The sequence below is a fragment of the Podarcis liolepis genome (genome assembly GCF_965112155.1).
Source record: "Podarcis liolepis genome assembly, chromosome: 1".
Lineage (NCBI taxonomy): Eukaryota > Metazoa > Chordata > Lepidosauria > Squamata > Lacertidae > Podarcis > Podarcis liolepis.
This window is the reverse complement of record NC_139554.1, coordinates 83,601,081-83,620,251: the sequence shown is the minus strand read 5'-3', so window position 1 is coordinate 83,620,251 and position 19,171 is coordinate 83,601,081. Positions and strand designations below refer to the sequence as shown.

At 45.1% G+C, this 19,171-nt stretch overlaps 1 protein-coding gene and 1 long non-coding RNA gene across 6 annotated transcripts in view; one reads left to right on the top strand and one right to left on the bottom strand.

Moving 5' to 3' along the window:
- Positions 1-9,260, bottom strand: part of LOC310687794 — a 35,590-nt gene extending 26,330 nt beyond the window's left edge. For both annotated transcript variants that reach the window (XR_014516593.1, XR_014516594.1), the window contains exons 1-2: positions 8,561-9,260; positions 5,846-6,015 (exon numbers count right to left, since the gene is read on the bottom strand). This is a non-coding gene — a long non-coding RNA (uncharacterized lncRNA). The remainder of the gene's footprint in view (positions 1-5,845; positions 6,016-8,560) is intronic.
- CLCF1 (cardiotrophin like cytokine factor 1) overlaps positions 1-19,171 on the top strand; it is a 51,704-nt gene that overhangs the window by 6,036 nt on the left and 26,497 nt on the right. For 2 of the 4 annotated variants that reach the window (XR_014516426.1, XM_083462483.1), the window contains exon 1: positions 9,290-9,443. The exons of the other annotated variants lie outside the window; for them this stretch is intronic. Coding sequence is in view for 1 of the 2 variants with exons in the window: in XM_083462483.1 (XP_083318609.1) it covers positions 9,405-9,443 (39 nt within the window). In the remaining variant the exon portion in view is untranslated. Of the gene's footprint in view, positions 1-9,289; positions 9,444-19,171 lie in introns of those variants that run through there. 4 annotated transcript variants of the gene reach the window in all.

The window sequence follows — 19,171 nt, the reverse complement described above, 5'->3', positions numbered from 1 at the left end:
GTCAGTCATGGTGATTTCAGTCCAAACACAGACACCCACTGCCAGTTAGTAACTCTATTCTCAGAACTATTAAGGGCAAGTCCAGGTTTAAGTTTTCCTGCTGTTAAGACACCCTACACATACACACACCCAAGATCACAGAAGTAATGAAATAACCAGGAGTTGTGGTGACAATTTCCCCTGGCTTGCAAAAGAGGTAGCAATCTATTCCTTCTTTAGACATTTACCTCCCAAACTTCAGGTGTTTGTTGTTGGGATAGATGCAGGAAACAAAGCATTTAAGCACAGTCACAAAAAGGAGGACTTTCAACAAACAACAGGACAGGTGGCCTATTGTGTTGTAGCCTAGGAAGAAACTGGAAAATATTAGGAATAGAATCAGCCTCAGAATGAGAATAAAACTAGACTGTAAGCCAGGGATGGTTAACCTGTGGTCCCCCAAATACTATTGGACTGCAACTCCCATCAACCCTAAGTAAAGGCTATGATGGTTGAGGGTGATGGGAGTTGAGTGTAGTCAGCCCTGGTGTAAAGGCAAGAGAGAAGCATGGCAAAGGAGACAGAAAACTGGGTCCTGAATCAGCATGCTAAACAGTAGTACAGAGGCAAGGATGGGGCCATGGATGGAGCGAGGAAAGTATCACACAGGTAGAGAAGGCAATATTGTAATAATCTGGGCCACAAGCAAGAACTTTGGATGCTAGCCCAGATGCTGCGGATGACTTAGTCACTAGAACGTAATCGCAGAGGGATGCTTGAGGTCTTGAAAGGAGGCTGAGCAAAATGCATCATGGTACCCTGACTATATATGGGAAAATCAAACTCCATTCTGACCACACTGGATTTCAGGTTGCTCATGATTGCAAAGCTATACAGTCAACAGCAGAAAAGAAAAACCTGGTATGAGTGGCAAGCTTGTCCAGTACTGGGGCACAGAGGAGCCTGAGATGGAGCTCTAACATTCCTCACATGAAAGGGGAGGAAGCTACCAAGTGTAGTTCTAAAGGTGTGACCTGACAGATGGGTGTGCTGGCAATGGAGTCATTCAGGAGATGGCAGACCTTCAAGGGAAACTGATCTGAAAGGATGTTCAAGGGAGATGAGGGCAAAGTGGTGTTTCTGAGTTTAGACCAGGAGGAGGTGATTTTAGATGTTACATCAGCTGTTTCGGGGGAAACTCTGGCTGCAGTCTGTATGAATGAATAATGAGTGGAGGAAGATAAGAAAGTGAATCAAGGCTTTCTTGTGGAATCTTTATCTGCAACAGGGATAGGAAATGTGGCCATCCACATGTTATGGGACTACAACTCCCATCATCCTTGGCCACTGTTTATGCTGGATGAGACTGATGGGCACTGGGAGTCCAAAACCATCCGGAGGACCAAGTGTTTCTCAATCCATGATCTACAGCATCTGAACCCTGCTTACAAGGACAGTTTGAAAAAGGTGCCGAGGTCTAGTCTGTGTGGATAGCAGTCTCCTCATGGCTACTGCACAGTGATTGCTATTTTCTTAGCATGGACAGTTCCTGTGCAGTGATTTCTCATTTAGATTCTAGGAATCTCAGTGGAGTGCTATTTACTGCAAGTGTCCCAAGTGCATTTTTTTGTGCTCTGGCATAAAAGCTCTTTGGTATATTTGACGCTGGCTAAATTGCACAGTGCTGACATGCCAGTTCTTCATTATTCTGCCCACAAGACTCTTGAGAGCCCTTTTGGAAATTTAACCATGTCTCCCCATTAATAGCCCCAGGAACACCAGATTCTCTGCCAATCTCTGTGTCTAATATAGGAAGGACTCAAATTAAGGCTTCCCATATTAAGATTTCTTTAAATGAAGCGCTCACAGACCACTAAGCCATTCCCTGCCACGAATGCTTTGAAATCCCAAGGGGGGACAACCTGTCATAAGCTCTTGCCAACAACTTAATTCTTCCAGGAGAAGCCAGCTAGAAAAAGAAAAGCTCACAAACTTGAAAAGTGATCAGCCTGCTTTAAACTTGTAGAATTAGGGTGACCAGCAATCTTGGAGCATTTCCATGGTCATGAAAATCGACAAGGCACCTCTGTAGTTTTCTGTGATCAAAGAATATGCTGCACCCCTAAATGTGAATCATTTCAGGGGGTTTGTCTTCTGTTTCTTGCATTGGCTCTAAATTTCACAGCTGGGTACCCGAGCATGGCTAAATACTATTCATGCCTGGTCAGGATAGGACACCACAGACTATGTTCTTACCTGTCTCAATAACCAGATGGGCACTAGGAATTATACTTCGTGTTACTAATCTCCATTCTGCATAGTATTAACACATGATGGCTTTTGTACGGAACCCCAATGCATGCAGTAAGGTGCCCTCAATATGACTTTCTGCTCTGACTTTGGGCTTTTCCTACTGCCTTCCTTTCAGCCTTGATACTCTTGTAAGCTAACATCACAGTTTTGAACCAGGCCAGACTGGTTTCAATGCAGCTTAGCTCAATATATACTTTGGCTCCACATGTTCCCATATTCAACAGTAGAGTCAAACACCTAAAAAGCCTGTGTCAGAAAAACTCTTGTCAACAACCATATCCATGTATATCTTACAGGCTCAGGACAGTTTTGAGGTCACACAGCCAATAATATTTCATGTTTACCCAGAAATAAATCCAGCTGAGCTCAATGGTGCTTAAAAAAGGTAAAGGGACCCCTGATCATTAGGTCCAGTTGTGGCCGACTCTGGGGTTGCGGCGCTCATCTCGCTTTACTGGCCGAGGGAGCCGGCGTACAGCTTCCGGGTTATGTGGCCAGAATGACTAAGCCGCTTCTGGCGAACCAAAGCAGCGCACGGAAACGCCGTTTACTTTGCTGCCGGAGCGATACCTACCGTATTTTTCGCTCTATAACACGCACCCGACCATAACACGCACGCAGTTTTTAGAGGAGGAAAATCCGTAGGCATGCCACTCGTAGGCATTCCCTCCATAACACGCAGACATTTCCCCTTACTTTTTAGGGGGGGGGAGTGACCGTTATGGTGCAAAAAATACGGTATTTATCTACTTGTACTTTGACTTGCTTTTGAACTACTAGGTTGGCAGGAGCAGGGACCCAGCAACGGGAGCTCACCCCGCCGCAGGGATTCGAACCGCCAACCTTTTGATCGGCAAGTCCTAGGCTCTGTGGTTTAACCCACAGCACTACCCGCATCCCCCAATGGTGCTTACTTCCTAGTTAATGCATGCATAGGAGTGACTTCAATATACACCCAAGGCTGCAATTTCAGGATTGTTTCAGAGAAACATCTGTCTATTCTCAAAAGCTTTCCTCTTACCAATCCTATCCCTGAAATGGACTATTCTTTTGCTATCAGCCAGTTTTCCCAATCAATACTTCCCTCCTAAGAATGTCTCGCTATAAAACCTGATGCCAACTAACACCTCACCATATGCAGCAACTGAAATAAAGCATTTCCACACTCCCCTTGTTCTCTGCACGCCCGAGGTCTTTCCACTGATACAGTTGCTTTTCCCTCAGTGGAAATCTTATTACACATCATCCTGCAGGAAGCCTCTTTGTTATGCTAAGATTGCAATCCTAAATTCATCTATTAAGAGTAGGGCTGCAATCCTATGCACATTCACCCCAAGTAAACATGTATAAAGTTTGTGGTGCAAGTTCCACTGAACTAAGGAGGACTTGCTAAGGAGGAGTAAGCATGCAATAGACTTGAGTAAGCACACGTTGCCACCTCACGAGTTCTGAGTGGTCCAAGCAGTGATGTTCTTGTAATCTCAGGCATTTACTATCCCACACCGAAATCCTTTAAGCACAGATCTAAAAAGAGGAAAGTTAAAGGTGCAGAGTTTGGCACTTTCTGTGTTGAGCTGGAACTGCCAAACTCCTTGGCTTGCACCCAAATCTGAAATTATTTTTGCATTGTGCAGTCTAGACATGCTCTCCTCAACTGTCCTCCAGGGGCACTATGCACACTTGGTGGCCCTGCTCACAACTTTTGGGCCTAGGCAAACACTCAGCTTGTTTGGTTTTTATGATAGAGGCCAGGCTCCTATCCCAAAAAGCATCTCATTTTACCATTTGGTCTGATGCCACTTCTGATTCTCTCACACACAGGAGGCTTGATGTAGCAATATTATTATCATCCTCATTGTCATCTAATTTATGTACCACTTATATGTCAGCTATAAAATCAATACATAATCAATAAAAATTAAAATACACAATAAGTATTCCATTGTAGCATTTGAAAGAGCAAAACAAAAGCCCCTATTGAAACAATAAAATCATAAGTTCACTTCCGGGGAATGCTTGCCTAAACAGGTGTGCCTAAACAGCAGGCTTGTGGTGGTTACAGTGTCCTACTGACTGAGGCAGGTTGTAACAACATTTTAACTAGAAAGAGCTCTGCTTGATGGAAATGGAATGGTGGACCTTTTTCACTGCCATCATCGCTATGTGATAGTTGCAGATATGCATTCTAACCACTGTTCAGCCTGCTACAGCTGTTACCTGGCCTCTTTTGTTGCTCGTAGCTATGAAGAGAACTGAGGAGCAGAATGAGCTCTGCAGTGTCAGACCAGACACACTGAAGCGACTGTGTCAACAGGCCTCCTCACCCTAATGTTCTACAATTAGGAAACAGCCTCAACAAAATTACCAAAACTGGCTACTGGAAAATCCTCCAGAGCACTCAGGAATCAATCAGATTTCATAGGTCTCAAAGCGCATGCCGTCCAAATTGGCCCCTCCCCACAACAAAGGGATCAATATGCAAACCACAAGCCACTCACCCTGAAGTGACGCCTAAAGCTAATGTGTGTCCTACCCTGTGTATTGGTCCATTGACATTTTGGGACAGGCCCATGAAGGCCATGAAGTCCCAAACTGGACCAGACAAAGCAACCTTGGCATGAATGTCGAGGTCATGCAGAATCAGTCTGGGGTCCCCCAGCACTGGACTTGAGACTACCTTAGACAGCCATTGGGCAACAGGGTGGGCACTTAACCAACAGCATCCCTAATCTCTTCCACTGACTCAACTACAGGTATAGGTTTCCAAGACCTATTCCAAGACTATGGGGTATTTTGGCAAGCTGCATAGATGGTCTTACAGACCTCAATCTGGCCTTCTAACTTTTATAGCCTTAGTGCATCCAGGTTCACTAAACAGCTTGTCAAATTTTCTGCTAATGACTTGTGCATGGTGCTTTGTAGGCAAATCTGTAGGAACTAAGCACACAGCTAAGTGATTTGCATGGAATGTGCACCTAACCCCTGTATTGCACCCCTTGTGTTTTATACTTCAACCCCTAAACTTCCAACTCAGCTGTCCATTCAGCTGTCTTCCCTTCTCACTTGACCTCATCTGTTCTCACATCCTTTGCCTCAATTCCCCATTCTGCCCTTGTTTGCTGCTGCCTATAAGTGTGGGTGGTCACTGACTATCCTCTGCCTGTTCTTTTGCTACAGGTATTTAACTTTAGGAGCTGTTCACAAACTGTTGTTGAACTTCTAAGTATACTTGCCAGGAAACAAGTCTCGGTGAAATCAGTAGGGTTTGGTTCCAAGTAAATGTGATTAAGATCAGGCTCTAAGTTTGACAATAAATGGTTAAAAATGTGTTGGAGGACCCAGTAAAGTTTCTTATGTACAGTATTCTAGCATATGCTCTGTTGTGTGCCCATTTGTAAACAGCTGCAAGTTCCTTCGTGGGCTATATAACCTGCAGAGTCTCCCATCCATCTAGGAATCTCCTTCTGTGCCTCATTCATTTTCACACTTTTTCTGTTCCCTGTCACTTCCTACTTCACCCTACACTTCTCTCTCCTGGAGTGATGCAGCTTACCTCAGAATGGAAAAATCCTTACAAAGCACAGCCACTGTCTGGTTAATTTCATTGTCCGCTTTCTTGCACGGCCTTGACTCTGTCATTATTGATGCAAACAAGTCTGCCGGCTGTTTGGGGCTCCCCAGTGTCATCAGCAGACTCCTCCATTTGCTCAGCCCGGAGTATGCCTAAGGGAATACACAGATGTAAGGACAAGCAGGGTACACAACCAACATCACTCCAGCCCACCCAGCCCCTACTTACTGAAGACATGGGGAACTTTGTTCCAATCCCGTCAGCTGAAGATTCACCAGAAAGCCTAAACAATATATTTTATTTTGCTCAGCCTCTGTTCTGTGAAATGGCAATAATGAACAGCCCAACTCATAGGTTGTTTCCAGGCTAAAAGCAGCAATGGTGATAGAGGCATCTGGCTCTCTAAAAGTGGTGCTGGTTCTTTGCCATGCTCCACACACCAACGTCAGGTGTCAAGTCATTCATAGCCCACTATAGGGGACACTATATAATTCACAAAGGTTGATATTCTACTCAGTAGAACCAGCAGAGTTTTAAGACCTTGGATTACTAGGTGAAATTTTCAACATTGTACCACACTGTAACAATGCTCAAAGATATAATAATATATGTTCTACTTTCTTGGACCTTTTCATAAGACAATGAAGAAGAAAGTTGATAATGTGGGCATCTAAATTTTAGATGTGTGCAATGGAGCAGTTCACTGTTTGTCTGAGCAGAATGGGAAGTTCACATGTCCAGGACCACTGCAGACTTAAGCTTCCTACAGACACCCCTGCACATGCACACACACTTTTGAGGCTTCCTGCAACTGCAGCGTATTAAAAACAAACTTTAAATCAAGCAGAGAAAATGACAAGTGTCAGACATCAGGTTTTCTTATGTGAAACTTTTATATGTTAGTAAAAAAGAGAGAAAGGTAAAGGACCCCTGGACAGTTAAGTCCTGTCAAAGGTGACTATGCAGTGCGGCACTCATCTTGTTTCAGACCGAGGGAGCTGGCGTTTGCCCACAGACAGCTTTCCACGCCATGTGGCCAGTGTGACTAAACCACTCCTGGTGCAACAGAACACCTGGAAGCGCTGTTTACCTTCCTGCCACAGCAGTACCTATTTATCTATTTGCACTGGTGTGCTTTCAAACTGCTAGGCTGGCAGAAGCTGGGAAACAGTAACTAGAGCTTATCCTGTTGCATAGATTCAAACTGCTGACAGTGGTTTAGACCACAGTGCCACCCGCTCCCTCGGGTACCATAGTAAGTCATTGAGATAGTTTATGGCAAAGGGGGTGCCCTCTCAGTTTCAGGGTAGCACTTTAAATGTCATACAGTATTAAGTTATCCAGAGTATCTACTACAGCTAGTTCTGAACACATATGTAAGACTCTTCCTTCAACCTTTCTGAATATACAGAATGCTTTCAACATTTCATAACCACTCTGATTTTGCACAGAAGCAAGGTTAAAGGTGTTAAGGGTACATATATAATCTTACGTACCATAAGTAGTGATGGGACGTGGGTAGCACTGTGGGTTAAACCACAGAGCCTAGGGCTTGCCGATCAGAAGGTCGGCTGTTCGAAACCCCATGACGGGGTGAGCTCCCGTTGCTGGGTCCCTGCTCCTGCCAACCTAGCAGTTCAAAAGCACGTCAAAGTGCAAGTAGATAAATAGATACCGCTCCGGTGGGAAGGTAAACGGCGTTTCTGTGCACTGCTCTGGTTTGCCAGAAGCGGCTTAGTCATGCTGGCCACATGACCCATTAGCTGTACGCCAGCTCCCTCGGCCAATAAAGCGAGATGAGTGCTGCAACCCCAGAGTCGTCCGTGACTGGACCTAATGGTCAGGGGTCCCTTTACCTTTACCCTAAGTAGTACAAAAAGCACTCTCCAACACGCTTCTGCTCCACTTGCAATCCTGGGTCAACTCCAATGCGCCTCTGGCCTATTAATGAACTCATTTCCCCCTCCATATTACATTTACTTGGTTTCTGCCTCTTCCCTACCCCATCTTCCATTTGCTAAATCCTCTTAGTCTAGGGGTGCCCAAACTTTTTTCAAAGAGGACCAGATTTCATGAAGTAAACATGTGCGAGGGCTGACCAAAGTTGTTGAACTTTGTTGTTGAGTTTTTTTACGATTGAAGTTTGCCCCAAAGTTGTTGAGCTTTAGGGTTTTACCCCAGGACATATACTGCCACGGGGGCTGGATAAAATTGAGCGGGGGCCGGATAAAATTGACCGGCAGGCCCCGATATGGACTTTGGACTTAGTCCTTCCCTTTGTGTGTGAACCAGGAGAGGACGGGTGTCTACCCCAGTTCACTGCATCAAAGGCTTCCTTTCAAAGTATTATGCATACCTGCAAGATGAAAAGCAATTGCTCCCTTTACACCCTTTCCTCTCCCAGTAGTCTCTTTCACTCTGGAGATTTAGATTTAGATTAAGCCCTCCTCGCTAAACATAATGGCAACCAGTTGCTCCTTTAATTTTTTCGAGGGTGAGGTGGGCAGAGTGATCTCTTGTACTGACTCCTAAAGACAGGGCGCTTATTTTCTTGGCTTGCTGCTCTGACTTTCAGCCTCGAGAATCAAAAAATATTTGCGAATGCAAAAATAAAACTTCCTTATCACGTAAATCATAGACGCGACCTTCCTCGCAAGATAAATCTGCTGGGACTAGTCTATTATCTTTTCCATGTACCTATTCGCTTAGAATCCATAAAATAAAACGTCTGGAGAAATGCTGCGAGAATCTTCCACGGTGAGCTTTCTGGGCTCACCATACGCATTCCCCGAAACTCCAGCCGCCATTAAACAACCCGACTAACACTTCTGGTCTGGTTTTTAGAGGGCTTTTTATACTGGCGGCCGCTTTCGGAGTTCCGGTGACGAAGCGGGATACAAATCTTAAAATAAATGAATACAGCTCGTTGATTGCAATGGCCGCGGAAGTTCAGGGCCCCACAAATCAGTTCCCTTCCTCCCTCTCCCGTATCTACAACCTTTTCTGCAGGCCGCAATCACGTTTTATCTAGCCTGATCCAACTTCTCTTTTGTACGTGAGGGAGAAAATGTAAATGCACCCCTCCTCCGGTGAAGAAGCTCTTTTCTTCAGATCGCATTCTAAAAAGTTGCAAAAATGCGCTGCGGCCCCTTTCCGCCATGTTTTGATTGCTTCTTCCCATTCTCGCCTCAGGGCCACCTTAATCTGTGCCCAGCTTGCCGTCGTCCACACCCCTCGACCCCTTCAGCCTCCCCCCACCACGCCACGTAAAAGTCTACGGCCAGCTTTGTTGTTTGTTTTGGAACCAACATCGCCTGCAACTCTGGAAACTCGACCCTCCTCCTCCTCCTCTCGCCCCCGCCCCGCCCAGGCTCTCACACCATAACATGTGGGGCTGAGCTGTTAAAAAAAAACAAACCTTCGTGGGGGCTCACGGCACCGCGGGGCTCAGCCAACCCAAACAGAAAGGGGAGTGAGTCACAAGCGAGCAACACCCCCCACCCCAATCGGGTTCAGCACCGTCCGTTTTCAGTTCAGCTCAATGATGCCTCACTGTCTGGCCGAGAGGTGTACGAATCAGGTAAATGCTCTTAGGGCTGTTTTCAATCCACACCCCATAAAGTCGATTCCCTAAGGTTGATCTACTGTATCCCCCCCTTCCTCACTTGACAGGTGAGGAGATACTCTACGTTGTTATCTTCTGGAAATCAGGCTTTTGGAGAATAGAAGGAAGAATTTTTTTTGAAATATATAAAAGAAAACCTCTTGGATTCCTAGGTGAAGAGTTGTTGTTCTTTCTCTGATTTATTCATCCAGGCAACACAGGAGTTTTGAACCCCTTTGCCGTTTAAAGGATCCTGTCATGCAGAGCACTGCAAGCCTTTGCACTCATAGCCAGGAGTAAGGCCCATAGCAGGACTTGCTTCTTCTGGGTAAACGTGTATAGGATTGCTATGCAAAGGTACAGTCCTGTATTCTCCAGTCCTGGGAGAAAGACCCACTGGAACTTGATAGAACTTGTTTCTTGCCTTATGAGGCTGAGGTCCTAAACACACAAGGGAGTATGCCTCATTGAACACAAAGGGGCTTACTTCTGAGTAAACATGCAGAGGACTGTGGCATAAAAGACTTTTGCGTTTGCTGCATCAGTAATGTGAATGCAGAACCGACACTGGCTACTAGAAAATGCATCTTTATTTAAAGATTGTTCTCATCTGCCTTCTAGACTGCATTTACAACATTCAAACGTGCACATAAATAGGGTGAGGGAGACTCAGAGGTGCAGAACAGTCCAGTGCATGCTTGCTCAGAGTTAAGTCTGCCCTCAAGCAAAGCCAGGTTAGGCCTGGTTAGTACTTGGATAGGAGAAGTTAGTCCACCCAATGAGTTTATACCTAGGTTGCATCCTTAGTGCCTTGCAATGAGTGTTTATTCAGTTGCAAAAAATCATGGATAAGTCATGCACCAAAAAGCAAAGAACACTCAAAATCCAGTCATGCTTGCTGTCAAGTACCGTTGCCTTAGTTTTTTGCTGTGATAGGGAATCATAGGAGACCCATAAACCCTTAAGTGGGCATCACATTTAAGGCTGCAATCCTATGGGTATTTGCATTGAACTCTGTGGGACTTGCCTCTCAGTCAACTTCCACAGTGCTGGTGTATAAGGTTCACAAAGGTTGATATGTTATCTTGAACAACTTGTTGATATTTTCTGTTCAGGCATTTTCACCCTGTTTGGATTGTTGGACTGTTTGCTTATTTTCTCATTGAGTTTTGTGCTTAAAAAAACTGACATTCTGGAACAGGGACTCAAAAGGCAGGGTTGCTTTTATAGACATGGCATGTATTGCCAAAGTATATGGAAAAGACAGGGCCAGAAAATAAGAACCAGGGATCTTCCCGCCACACATTCCTTATGTCAAAGGCCCTTTTGTTCAGTGTTCCTTAGTGCCCATATTACTTAGTGACATATTACTGTCCAGTCTGTGGTGGGGGTTTTTCAGAGCAGATTTTCCTCATTACTTTTTGATGGGAATTAATGTATGTACAGTCTCTGATAAGTGGAAGTTGTTTTCTCATATTTCTTCTTCTCTCTGGTCAGTTGAGGCAGGAATCACCATGCATTAGCTCTACCAGTCATAGAATTGGAGAGGGCCTTGTAGCCAGTCATGTTCAGCCAGGGCCAGTCCTACCATTAGGACCTCAAGCAGCAGTTCATCCTCTGAAGCCCCCAGGCTATTTCCCTCTGTTGGAAGACAGAGCTGTGTATTCTACCCAATTTGGCCCTCCCCCACTAAACTAGCCTGCTGCCTCACATGTAGTAGAGGACACTATCCCATCATCACTCACCAGTACTGAAGTTAGGTTAAACTACCAGTCCAGTCAGCTTCTATACAGGAAATCAAATGCTATCTTGTCCTTCGCCTCAGGCAGCAAAATTCTCAGGGAAGCCAGAGGCTGAGATGCCTTCCAGCCTCTTGCTTGACAACCTCCAATGAGGAAGAGTCTTTTCCCACTCCTATATAATCACTGCCATTGTTAAACTGTTGTCACCATCAAGAGGTGTCTCCTAACTCAAGCCTATTAGATCTAGTCCTTCCTTCTGGAGCAGACAGAAGGAAGCCCTTCTGGTGACATCCTTTCAGGTATTTGAAGAGTGCTTCATTTACCCCCTCAGCCTTCTTTTCTCCAGGCTGAACATAACCAGATCCTTCCACCATTCTCAATAAAATGTGCTTTGTCCAATTTGCCTACATTTCCATTAAAATGAAAGTGGGGGCAGTATTCCAGATTACTAGACAAGAGCCCAAGAAGGTTTAAGAACATAAGAAGAGCTCTGGAACATGTGAAAGATTGATGTAGCCCAGCATTCAGTTCCTAGCAGCAGCTGGACAGATGCTTTGTGAGGCCCACTAGCAGGGCTTGAGTAGCTGCCCTCAGCCATGATTTGGCCTTCAGAAATTGCAAAAGGCAGAGTGAGGCAACCACCTTAGGTGGCAGGTGCTGGTCAGCAGTGTTAGCCCTGCTTGGCTGTTTCCCCTAAGCCCCTTGAGTGTTCCCCTTAGTCAGAGGAAAAGGCAATGTGTGCCACACGGCCTGCCCTGTGCCCCCACAAAACTGCCTGCTGCCCTCGGGCATGGTGGAGGATGCTTTCTAGTTATCAGGCTGAGTGAGGTGGCTGCCTCAGGCAGCTGGGTTTGAATGTCACAAAAGGGCTGAAAACGTTGGGTTTTATTCAGCCGTGGCGCTATGTAAATTTTTGTGCATGTGGAAATCCGCTTGACCAACAAGTCCTCTAAATTCATTCTGGGGCTTCTTCCAACCCTCAGGAGCAGATTTGGGAATGTGAATGGTGGTGGGGGGAGTCCTATTTAACAAGTGGAAGTTGTTCCTTCCACACACGGATCTAGTTGAATGCTGCTGTTAATTTTTACTCTCAGGAAAAGGTACTTGTGGGATTCTCCACCTCAGGTGCCAAAATAACTTGGCCAGCCTATCATTAATGTGACCAGGACTTGGCGACAGGAGTGGATGCTGTTTGCCATTCTGCCTCAGGCAGCAAAATGTCTTGGGCCAGCTCTGTATTACAGTAAGTTTCACCTGCCAGTCCAGTATGTGGAATTTGTGGGTGTCTGTGTGGGTGTCCAGCTTGTCTTCTGCTTCAGGCAGAAAAATATATTGGGCCAGCTCTGACTTTGGAAACCGCTTCAGATGAGAGAATGCTGTGAAGTGCACTATTGAGGGCCCTCAGAGAGCCAAAATGGCTGTGTGTGTGTATGTACATTTAAAGATATATAGAAATAAAATGGGTGTAGGGTTTCCTCACAAATCTCTAAATGCATGTTTGACTGCAAAAATTGATGTGAATAGGTTTCCTGTGCAATTATACGTGAAATTTGAGCGTGTATGTGTGTGCACATGCAAAGGAAGCCTGAGGCCTGCAGGCTGAGCTTAAAGCCTGTCTTTGGAACTGAACGCTGGAATTCTCTCACCAGCTCTGGATTATCAAATCAGATTGATGGACAATTGTTGGCAGAACCATGGCAGGATCTCCCAGTTCTGGGAAGTGACGGGATTTCCTCCACCGCCCCCATTTTCTCCCATTACATACACACGCATGCACACCACTACATGCCGAGAAAGATGCCAGTTGGATGAAAATGTGTTGGAACCAGACATGACCTTTCCCTGAGTTGGGAACAGGCACTTTCGTAATGGGCCTCTGACGTCAGGAACCTCCGTGGTTTCTTGCGAGGCCAGAAAGGTCACTGTATTGTTCTGGCCTGGCTCCCTCTCTTCCCTCACAAGGAATTCCCTCCAACGATCAGCCTCTTCCCCTGAGTCGCTCACTGCAGCCTCCTGCGTATGTATATTCCTTTGGACATCTCTCCCTCTAATCTCACCACATTTAAACCTCACTGTTTAGTTCTTCAGTAGCTGCCTGACTTTGGAAACCGTCTGGGCAAAATTCAGTGGCAGAGGATAGGATAATTTTGCCACAAGCTCGCCATCTCCTATGCTGCTTCCTCCGTGGGACCCCATCCTAGAACCTGCCCCCCTCACTTTAGATTGGAGATTTGGTGGGGCTGGGGGCAGTGCTATCTGCCCCTCCCTGCATCAAGGTCTGTTTAGTCTGCGGCTCTATAATAACCCCCCTTCCTCAGCACCACTGTAAACATCTGTCAGGGTCAATCTATCCCAGGGCCTTGCCAGGCATAGCTTCCTTTGCCCCCTCCCCCTCTCCTCTTCCCTCCCTTCCCCCTCATCCTGCACCGCGCACAGACAATAAATCCCAGGATCCATTTGCTCAGGAGCTGGTGAGAGGAAAGTGGGGTACACACTTCTTTCTGTTCCTTTTCAGGTTATGGGGTAAGACATCAGTGTACCCTCCTAACAATGGAAGAATGAACATAAGTACACCCTTGTTATGTGAGCCAGTGAGTCATGGTGTGGTAGTGAGCAATCAAAGCTATTGAGTGAATGAGGCCTGCCCCCCTCTTTAAGCTTTTTTGAAATGCTGGCTGTAGAATATTTTGGCATAGACGGTACCTTTCCGTTCTGCCTAATGGCAAGTTCTGTGTAACTCAAAAGCTTGCAAACTCCTATACTGGCAGGAGAAGGTATCACCTTACCTACTTTGTAACTACAAAATATGCAATTTCCTGCAACTTACAAAGCAGATGTTTACATTTAGATACCACAAATCACTGGCACATTCTTCACAATCTCTCTCGCCAGCTTTCTCTCCCAAATACTAATTTTAAAGAATGGATACACATTAGTAAACTCATTTTAGATGCTATCAAAACCAGCAGGCAGTATCAGCAGTCAGACAGGGGCTATTGGAGGTTCATGTGATCCTTTTTATAACATAAGAGTTAGCCCTGCAGCCTGTTCATGGTGGTACAGCATAGTAGAGAAAAGGGATTTGAGCATATGCAGAGTGCATTTCCTTCACTCAACAGTAACTAAAATACAACATGTAAGTTAACACACCGCATATCCTGGTTTTATGAGGAAGGGTTTCAAGAAGAAAACAGGACTTTCAAAAAGGCCTGGGCTCCCACATTTTACATTTTAGAAATAAAGCACTGACATTTCCAAGACCAGACTGCAAATGGTCATATTATTATTTTAAGCATATGTGTCCTGCCTGCTTACAGTAACTAAAATCAGAAAGAAATGGGAGGCTTCAGGCCATGTCGGAAAGATATTGGCACATCTCTAGAGATAGCCATTTTGCTATAGCTAAAACACTGGAATGTGGGCTGAGCCCATTCTGGGGACATTGTTGAGGGCTGGTCTGCAGCTTGAGAATTGGGGGGGGGGTTAAGTAGAGTTATTTCTATCTGTAATCCCAGGGACAGGTTTGCAGGAATCATGGGGCACAAAGGGAGCTATTTACAGGGAGCTGAGGATTAGACTAGCAGGATGAGGGTGGAATCACAGAATGGAGTCAGAACTATTTTTATGGGAAGCCCTGAACTGGAATAGAGAAGTTGGTCAGCAAGTTGGGGTCAATGCTCATCTGCAAGGGGAGAGAGGGTGTGTGTGGGCAAGGGCTGTGCACAGTGTCGGAGGAGGGAGACGGCCCATTTTTCCTCGCTAGAACATTAATAGTCAATGACTTCAACCGGCCAAACATCCTTGTGGTGTCCAGTGAGCCAGCAGCTTGCAGACCATATAAAGGATTGTTTCCCAACTTGCTACAGAGTAAGGGAAAGCTGTTGTGGACTGAGCTTGGAGTCGCCCAGCGGGGTCAGGTCACAGTGCCTGCTGTGCTGGGGAACGAAGCCCAGTACAGTACAGGCCTGGCAGACACAACTGAGGGAGGCGCAGCCGCCCAAATAGCGGGATGCCAGGAACCGATAAGACAGTGAATTTGTCTCCCAGAGGTTCTGAACACAGAGCAGAGCTAAATGGCCGGTCCTTTTACTTTGCTGAGTTCCAAACAAAGCCATCCCCAATACACTTCAGGGATTCTGTCATGCAGGGGAGACCTGCAGATTCCCCCCCTGTCTTATCAAAACACATCAGGAACAGTGATCTAGTCTCTCTTGTGGTGACTGGGTTGCTTATTCTTTTGGGGATCCGGAGTTAATGGCTGTATGATAAGACCTCCCCAGCTTTTGCTATCATTATTATACATCATTTTTATTGTGCTTTACCACCATTATTTTTCACTCAGTTTGAATGCATTGGAGAAGACCTGTTGCTAAGGAGGAGTGGGGTTTACATGGAAAGCAAGAGCATATAACAGAAGTTGTACAAAAGTTACTGACACATGTCCTTCTAGAACACTAAACAAGGCAGAATGTCAGTCTCCTAAAGCTTTGAAGGCAGTGATGTATTATGTATGACCTTGAAATTTGCTCTCCTAGAACACATCATGGCTCACATATCTCCACCTACTGACATGAGCACTGAATTCACTCCTCTTCTGCTCCTCCATCTCTTTCTCTCTCTTGCCATCACTTCTTACATCTGAGTTCCCCTGTGCTGCTATGTTTCATAAGAAACAGATTCCCTTCAGGCCTAGCTACCTTCTGGATCTTCCTACCTGGCCCCATGGTCTTTCTTTACAGCAGGAGTGGGCAAGCTGAGAGTCACATGTGGTGGTGACTAGACACTCAAGGACCGCTTGTCAGTGGGCATGGCCCCTTGGCGCATTCTCTCTTTCTCACATACATGCACAAACAAACAAACAAACAAACAAACAAACGTAGTAACACCCTGTCTCATACTTCTTCATCCTCATCTGATTTTTCTACTGCTTTAACACAGGGGACCATGCTGCACCCAGGTAATAAGAAAAACAAAAAGGTGTATATTTGTGATTGGGCTATAATCCTATGCACACACTTATCTGGAAGTAAGCCCCATCAATGGCACTTGCAGATTAATAGACATGCATAGGATAAGACTGCTTCAGCCTCACACTCTATGCCTAAAATCTGCATACCCTTCAGTCTTGCCTGGAAAGTCACAAAGGCTTGTACACATTTATTACCCCCCCCTTTTTCTTTCTTATAAACTTATTTCCTTTATATTCACACTTCCCCCACAACCCCCCTTTTTGCTGCCCTTCATACCACATCTTGGTTTGATAGTTAATCATGTGAGGGTCTTTTCTGCTACCTCTTCCACAGCCCTCAACCAGTGAGTTTGCCCTCATGCTGAACAACTTTGTTCTTACATGAACTCATGCTAAGGGGCCATAATTTTTCACCTACCCAGTGGCCAGCTTACTTGCCAGTACTGCACTGTGTTTATTTAATTACATCTCTTTTGGGGATTATTACCCTACTCTTCATTAACATTTCCATAGCAACTTTACAAATTTCAAAGCCTAGTTAAATAAATTAAAAACATACAAATCAAAACATTAAACAAACGAAAATCGCTAGGAGCAGTATAAAAATAGAAAACCCAGCCAATATAAAGCACATCAAACTATATTAAAACCTGAGAAAAAATTTAAAAGTTGCCAAAATGACTTCATGCAAGGATACTTGGGGAGAGCATTCCAGTCATGGTACCACCACTAAGAAGGCCCTTCCCTTCATAGCACCCTCCCTCAGATAGTGGGTATTAAAACCAGGGGTGGGGGGCAGTTAAACGACTCCCCAAAAATCCCAGGTCCCCACCACAGCCTCGAACTAAGGCCAGGACAATGAGCCAGACTAATCTCCTTCACTGTTTACACAAGCACCATCTATGCACAACAGCAAAGCGGCTCAGAAAAGCAGTCTATAAAATTGTAGCAATAAATTGTACAATATATCGTACTGTTTCCTCCGACTATCTAATATAGAAAATTGTAGGAACTTCAAATAATCACCAAAATTCAATGGTTTGACCGATTTCCTTGGTTCCAATGGCTAATGAGTCCTCTGGAAGAGGGGAATCCAGGGCTCACCCTGCCTCCATAATTCCTTAAACATATGGTCACTTATCCCTTGCCTCTCTGTAAGGTGTGAACTTAGCCTTACAATAGGAGGCAAGAGGCAATCAAGGGCAGAATCTCATTAGGATGGTGGATTGAATCCTGATACTTTCAGAGGAGAAATGCAGGAAAGCTTTGCAGCTAGGGGGATGTTTAAATACTTTTATTGTTCTTTGTGGAAAAGGGTAGTTAAAAGTCGTTGGGAACGGGAATGATTGACAGGGGTGGGTGACAGTTTCATGTTTCTGCATGCCAACCACTCCTCTTTTGTGACATTTTGATGATCATGTGAGTGACGTATTATGGGAAAGCTGGGCAAGTTTCAGAAGTCTGCGCAGCCCCATGCTCTGGGTTCTTTCTCTTTTTGCATTTGAACCTTGGTTGCAACAAATAAAGATCAGGTCCACTGACCACTGATTTGCTTCTGTAACTTGGATGGAGACTCCTTCTTTGTTGACCAGAGGGACCCGTGGGGAGTGGCACCCCAACGAGCTGGGTTGTGGAGTAAGTCCTGTACCCCAGGATTTTTTCCTTAACAGTGGGGGAACCCAGAGAAGGACCTCTGTTGAAGATCTTAGCATATAGATACTATGAAGAGCTTTAAAGGTTAAAAAAACCCACTTTGAATTGAGCCTGGAAACTGACCAGAAACCAGTGGTGTGTATTGTTTAGGGGGCATAATATAAATGATCTGATTGGAAAAGCACAGTTGTTAAGTCTACATTTCTAGTGAATTTTGTTCCTTTGTGTGTCATATATATTACAGCCTATCTTAAAATAACATGACATCTCTCTATGACTTTATCCATTCAAGAAACTCAGTTACTTCAGGAAAGAGAATTCCTAAAATGCTACAAGTGCTGATTGCAGGTATTGGTCTGCATATATCCCTTTTCCCCCCTTACTGCTTTATACCTCTTACTGCTGCAGATATTAGATGATCCAAATTCTTCTTCTACAGCAGTTTGTCATGGGGCAAAAGATATGAGCTGGTAGATTTGTCCTCCAGGCATAATATCTCAAAGGGTTCCTCCAAGCTGGCGTTCACTTATGGGTGTATTCTGCAACATGTTCTTGACACAGCAACAGTTCATTTTATGGCGGATTTATTTTGCTTTATTCTTTCTGGGATGCTTCCCCAATGCTAACACATTATTGCTGTCTGGAGGGCCGGTAGCGCTATGAAATGGCCCCCGCCCAAAAATTATTTGGGTATGAAAATTTAGGAGAGGCCCTGAAATGTTTGGAGGGGAAACTTTTCTGAGGCACAAGTGTGGTGAGTAGTAGGGCATTTTTTGTCCTAACTGTGTGGTATCACAGAACATTGTTAGTTTCTTTTAAGTCTACCACAGGCGAAGAAGATATGCTTGAGTTCAGAAAGCAGCCGAGGACTTTTCTGGCACTAGGCTGGTCTCCATCAGTGCAGTTGTTGCTGGCTTTAAAGGGTTTGGGATTCCTTTGATGATAATGTGTATTTTTTCCACTTACTTCAAAACCTGTATTCCTTACCTGTATTCCAAACCTGGTAAGTCATCCCTGCCATGTTTGGGAGCCCTTCTGCTGAATGAGGCCCTCAACTTCTCCCCTAAAGTCCTCCTTTCACTGCTGTCCTTTGCAGCCACAACTCATGATGTGGATCTGGAGAAAGTATTTCTCTGTATGTTTGCACGCACCACCTTGGGGCACTAGAGATTGAAATCATCTCCCCTGTTTTAGTGTACTTTTGCATGTAATGCCGTAAAAGCCTTCCTGTCTGGGATGCGTCACTTTTGAATACTGCTAATAGAAGAGAGGGTGTTTTTAATTGAACGTATGTTCTAGTCAGCTTTGATACAACCTCTTTGCAATGTCGGAGCACCGTT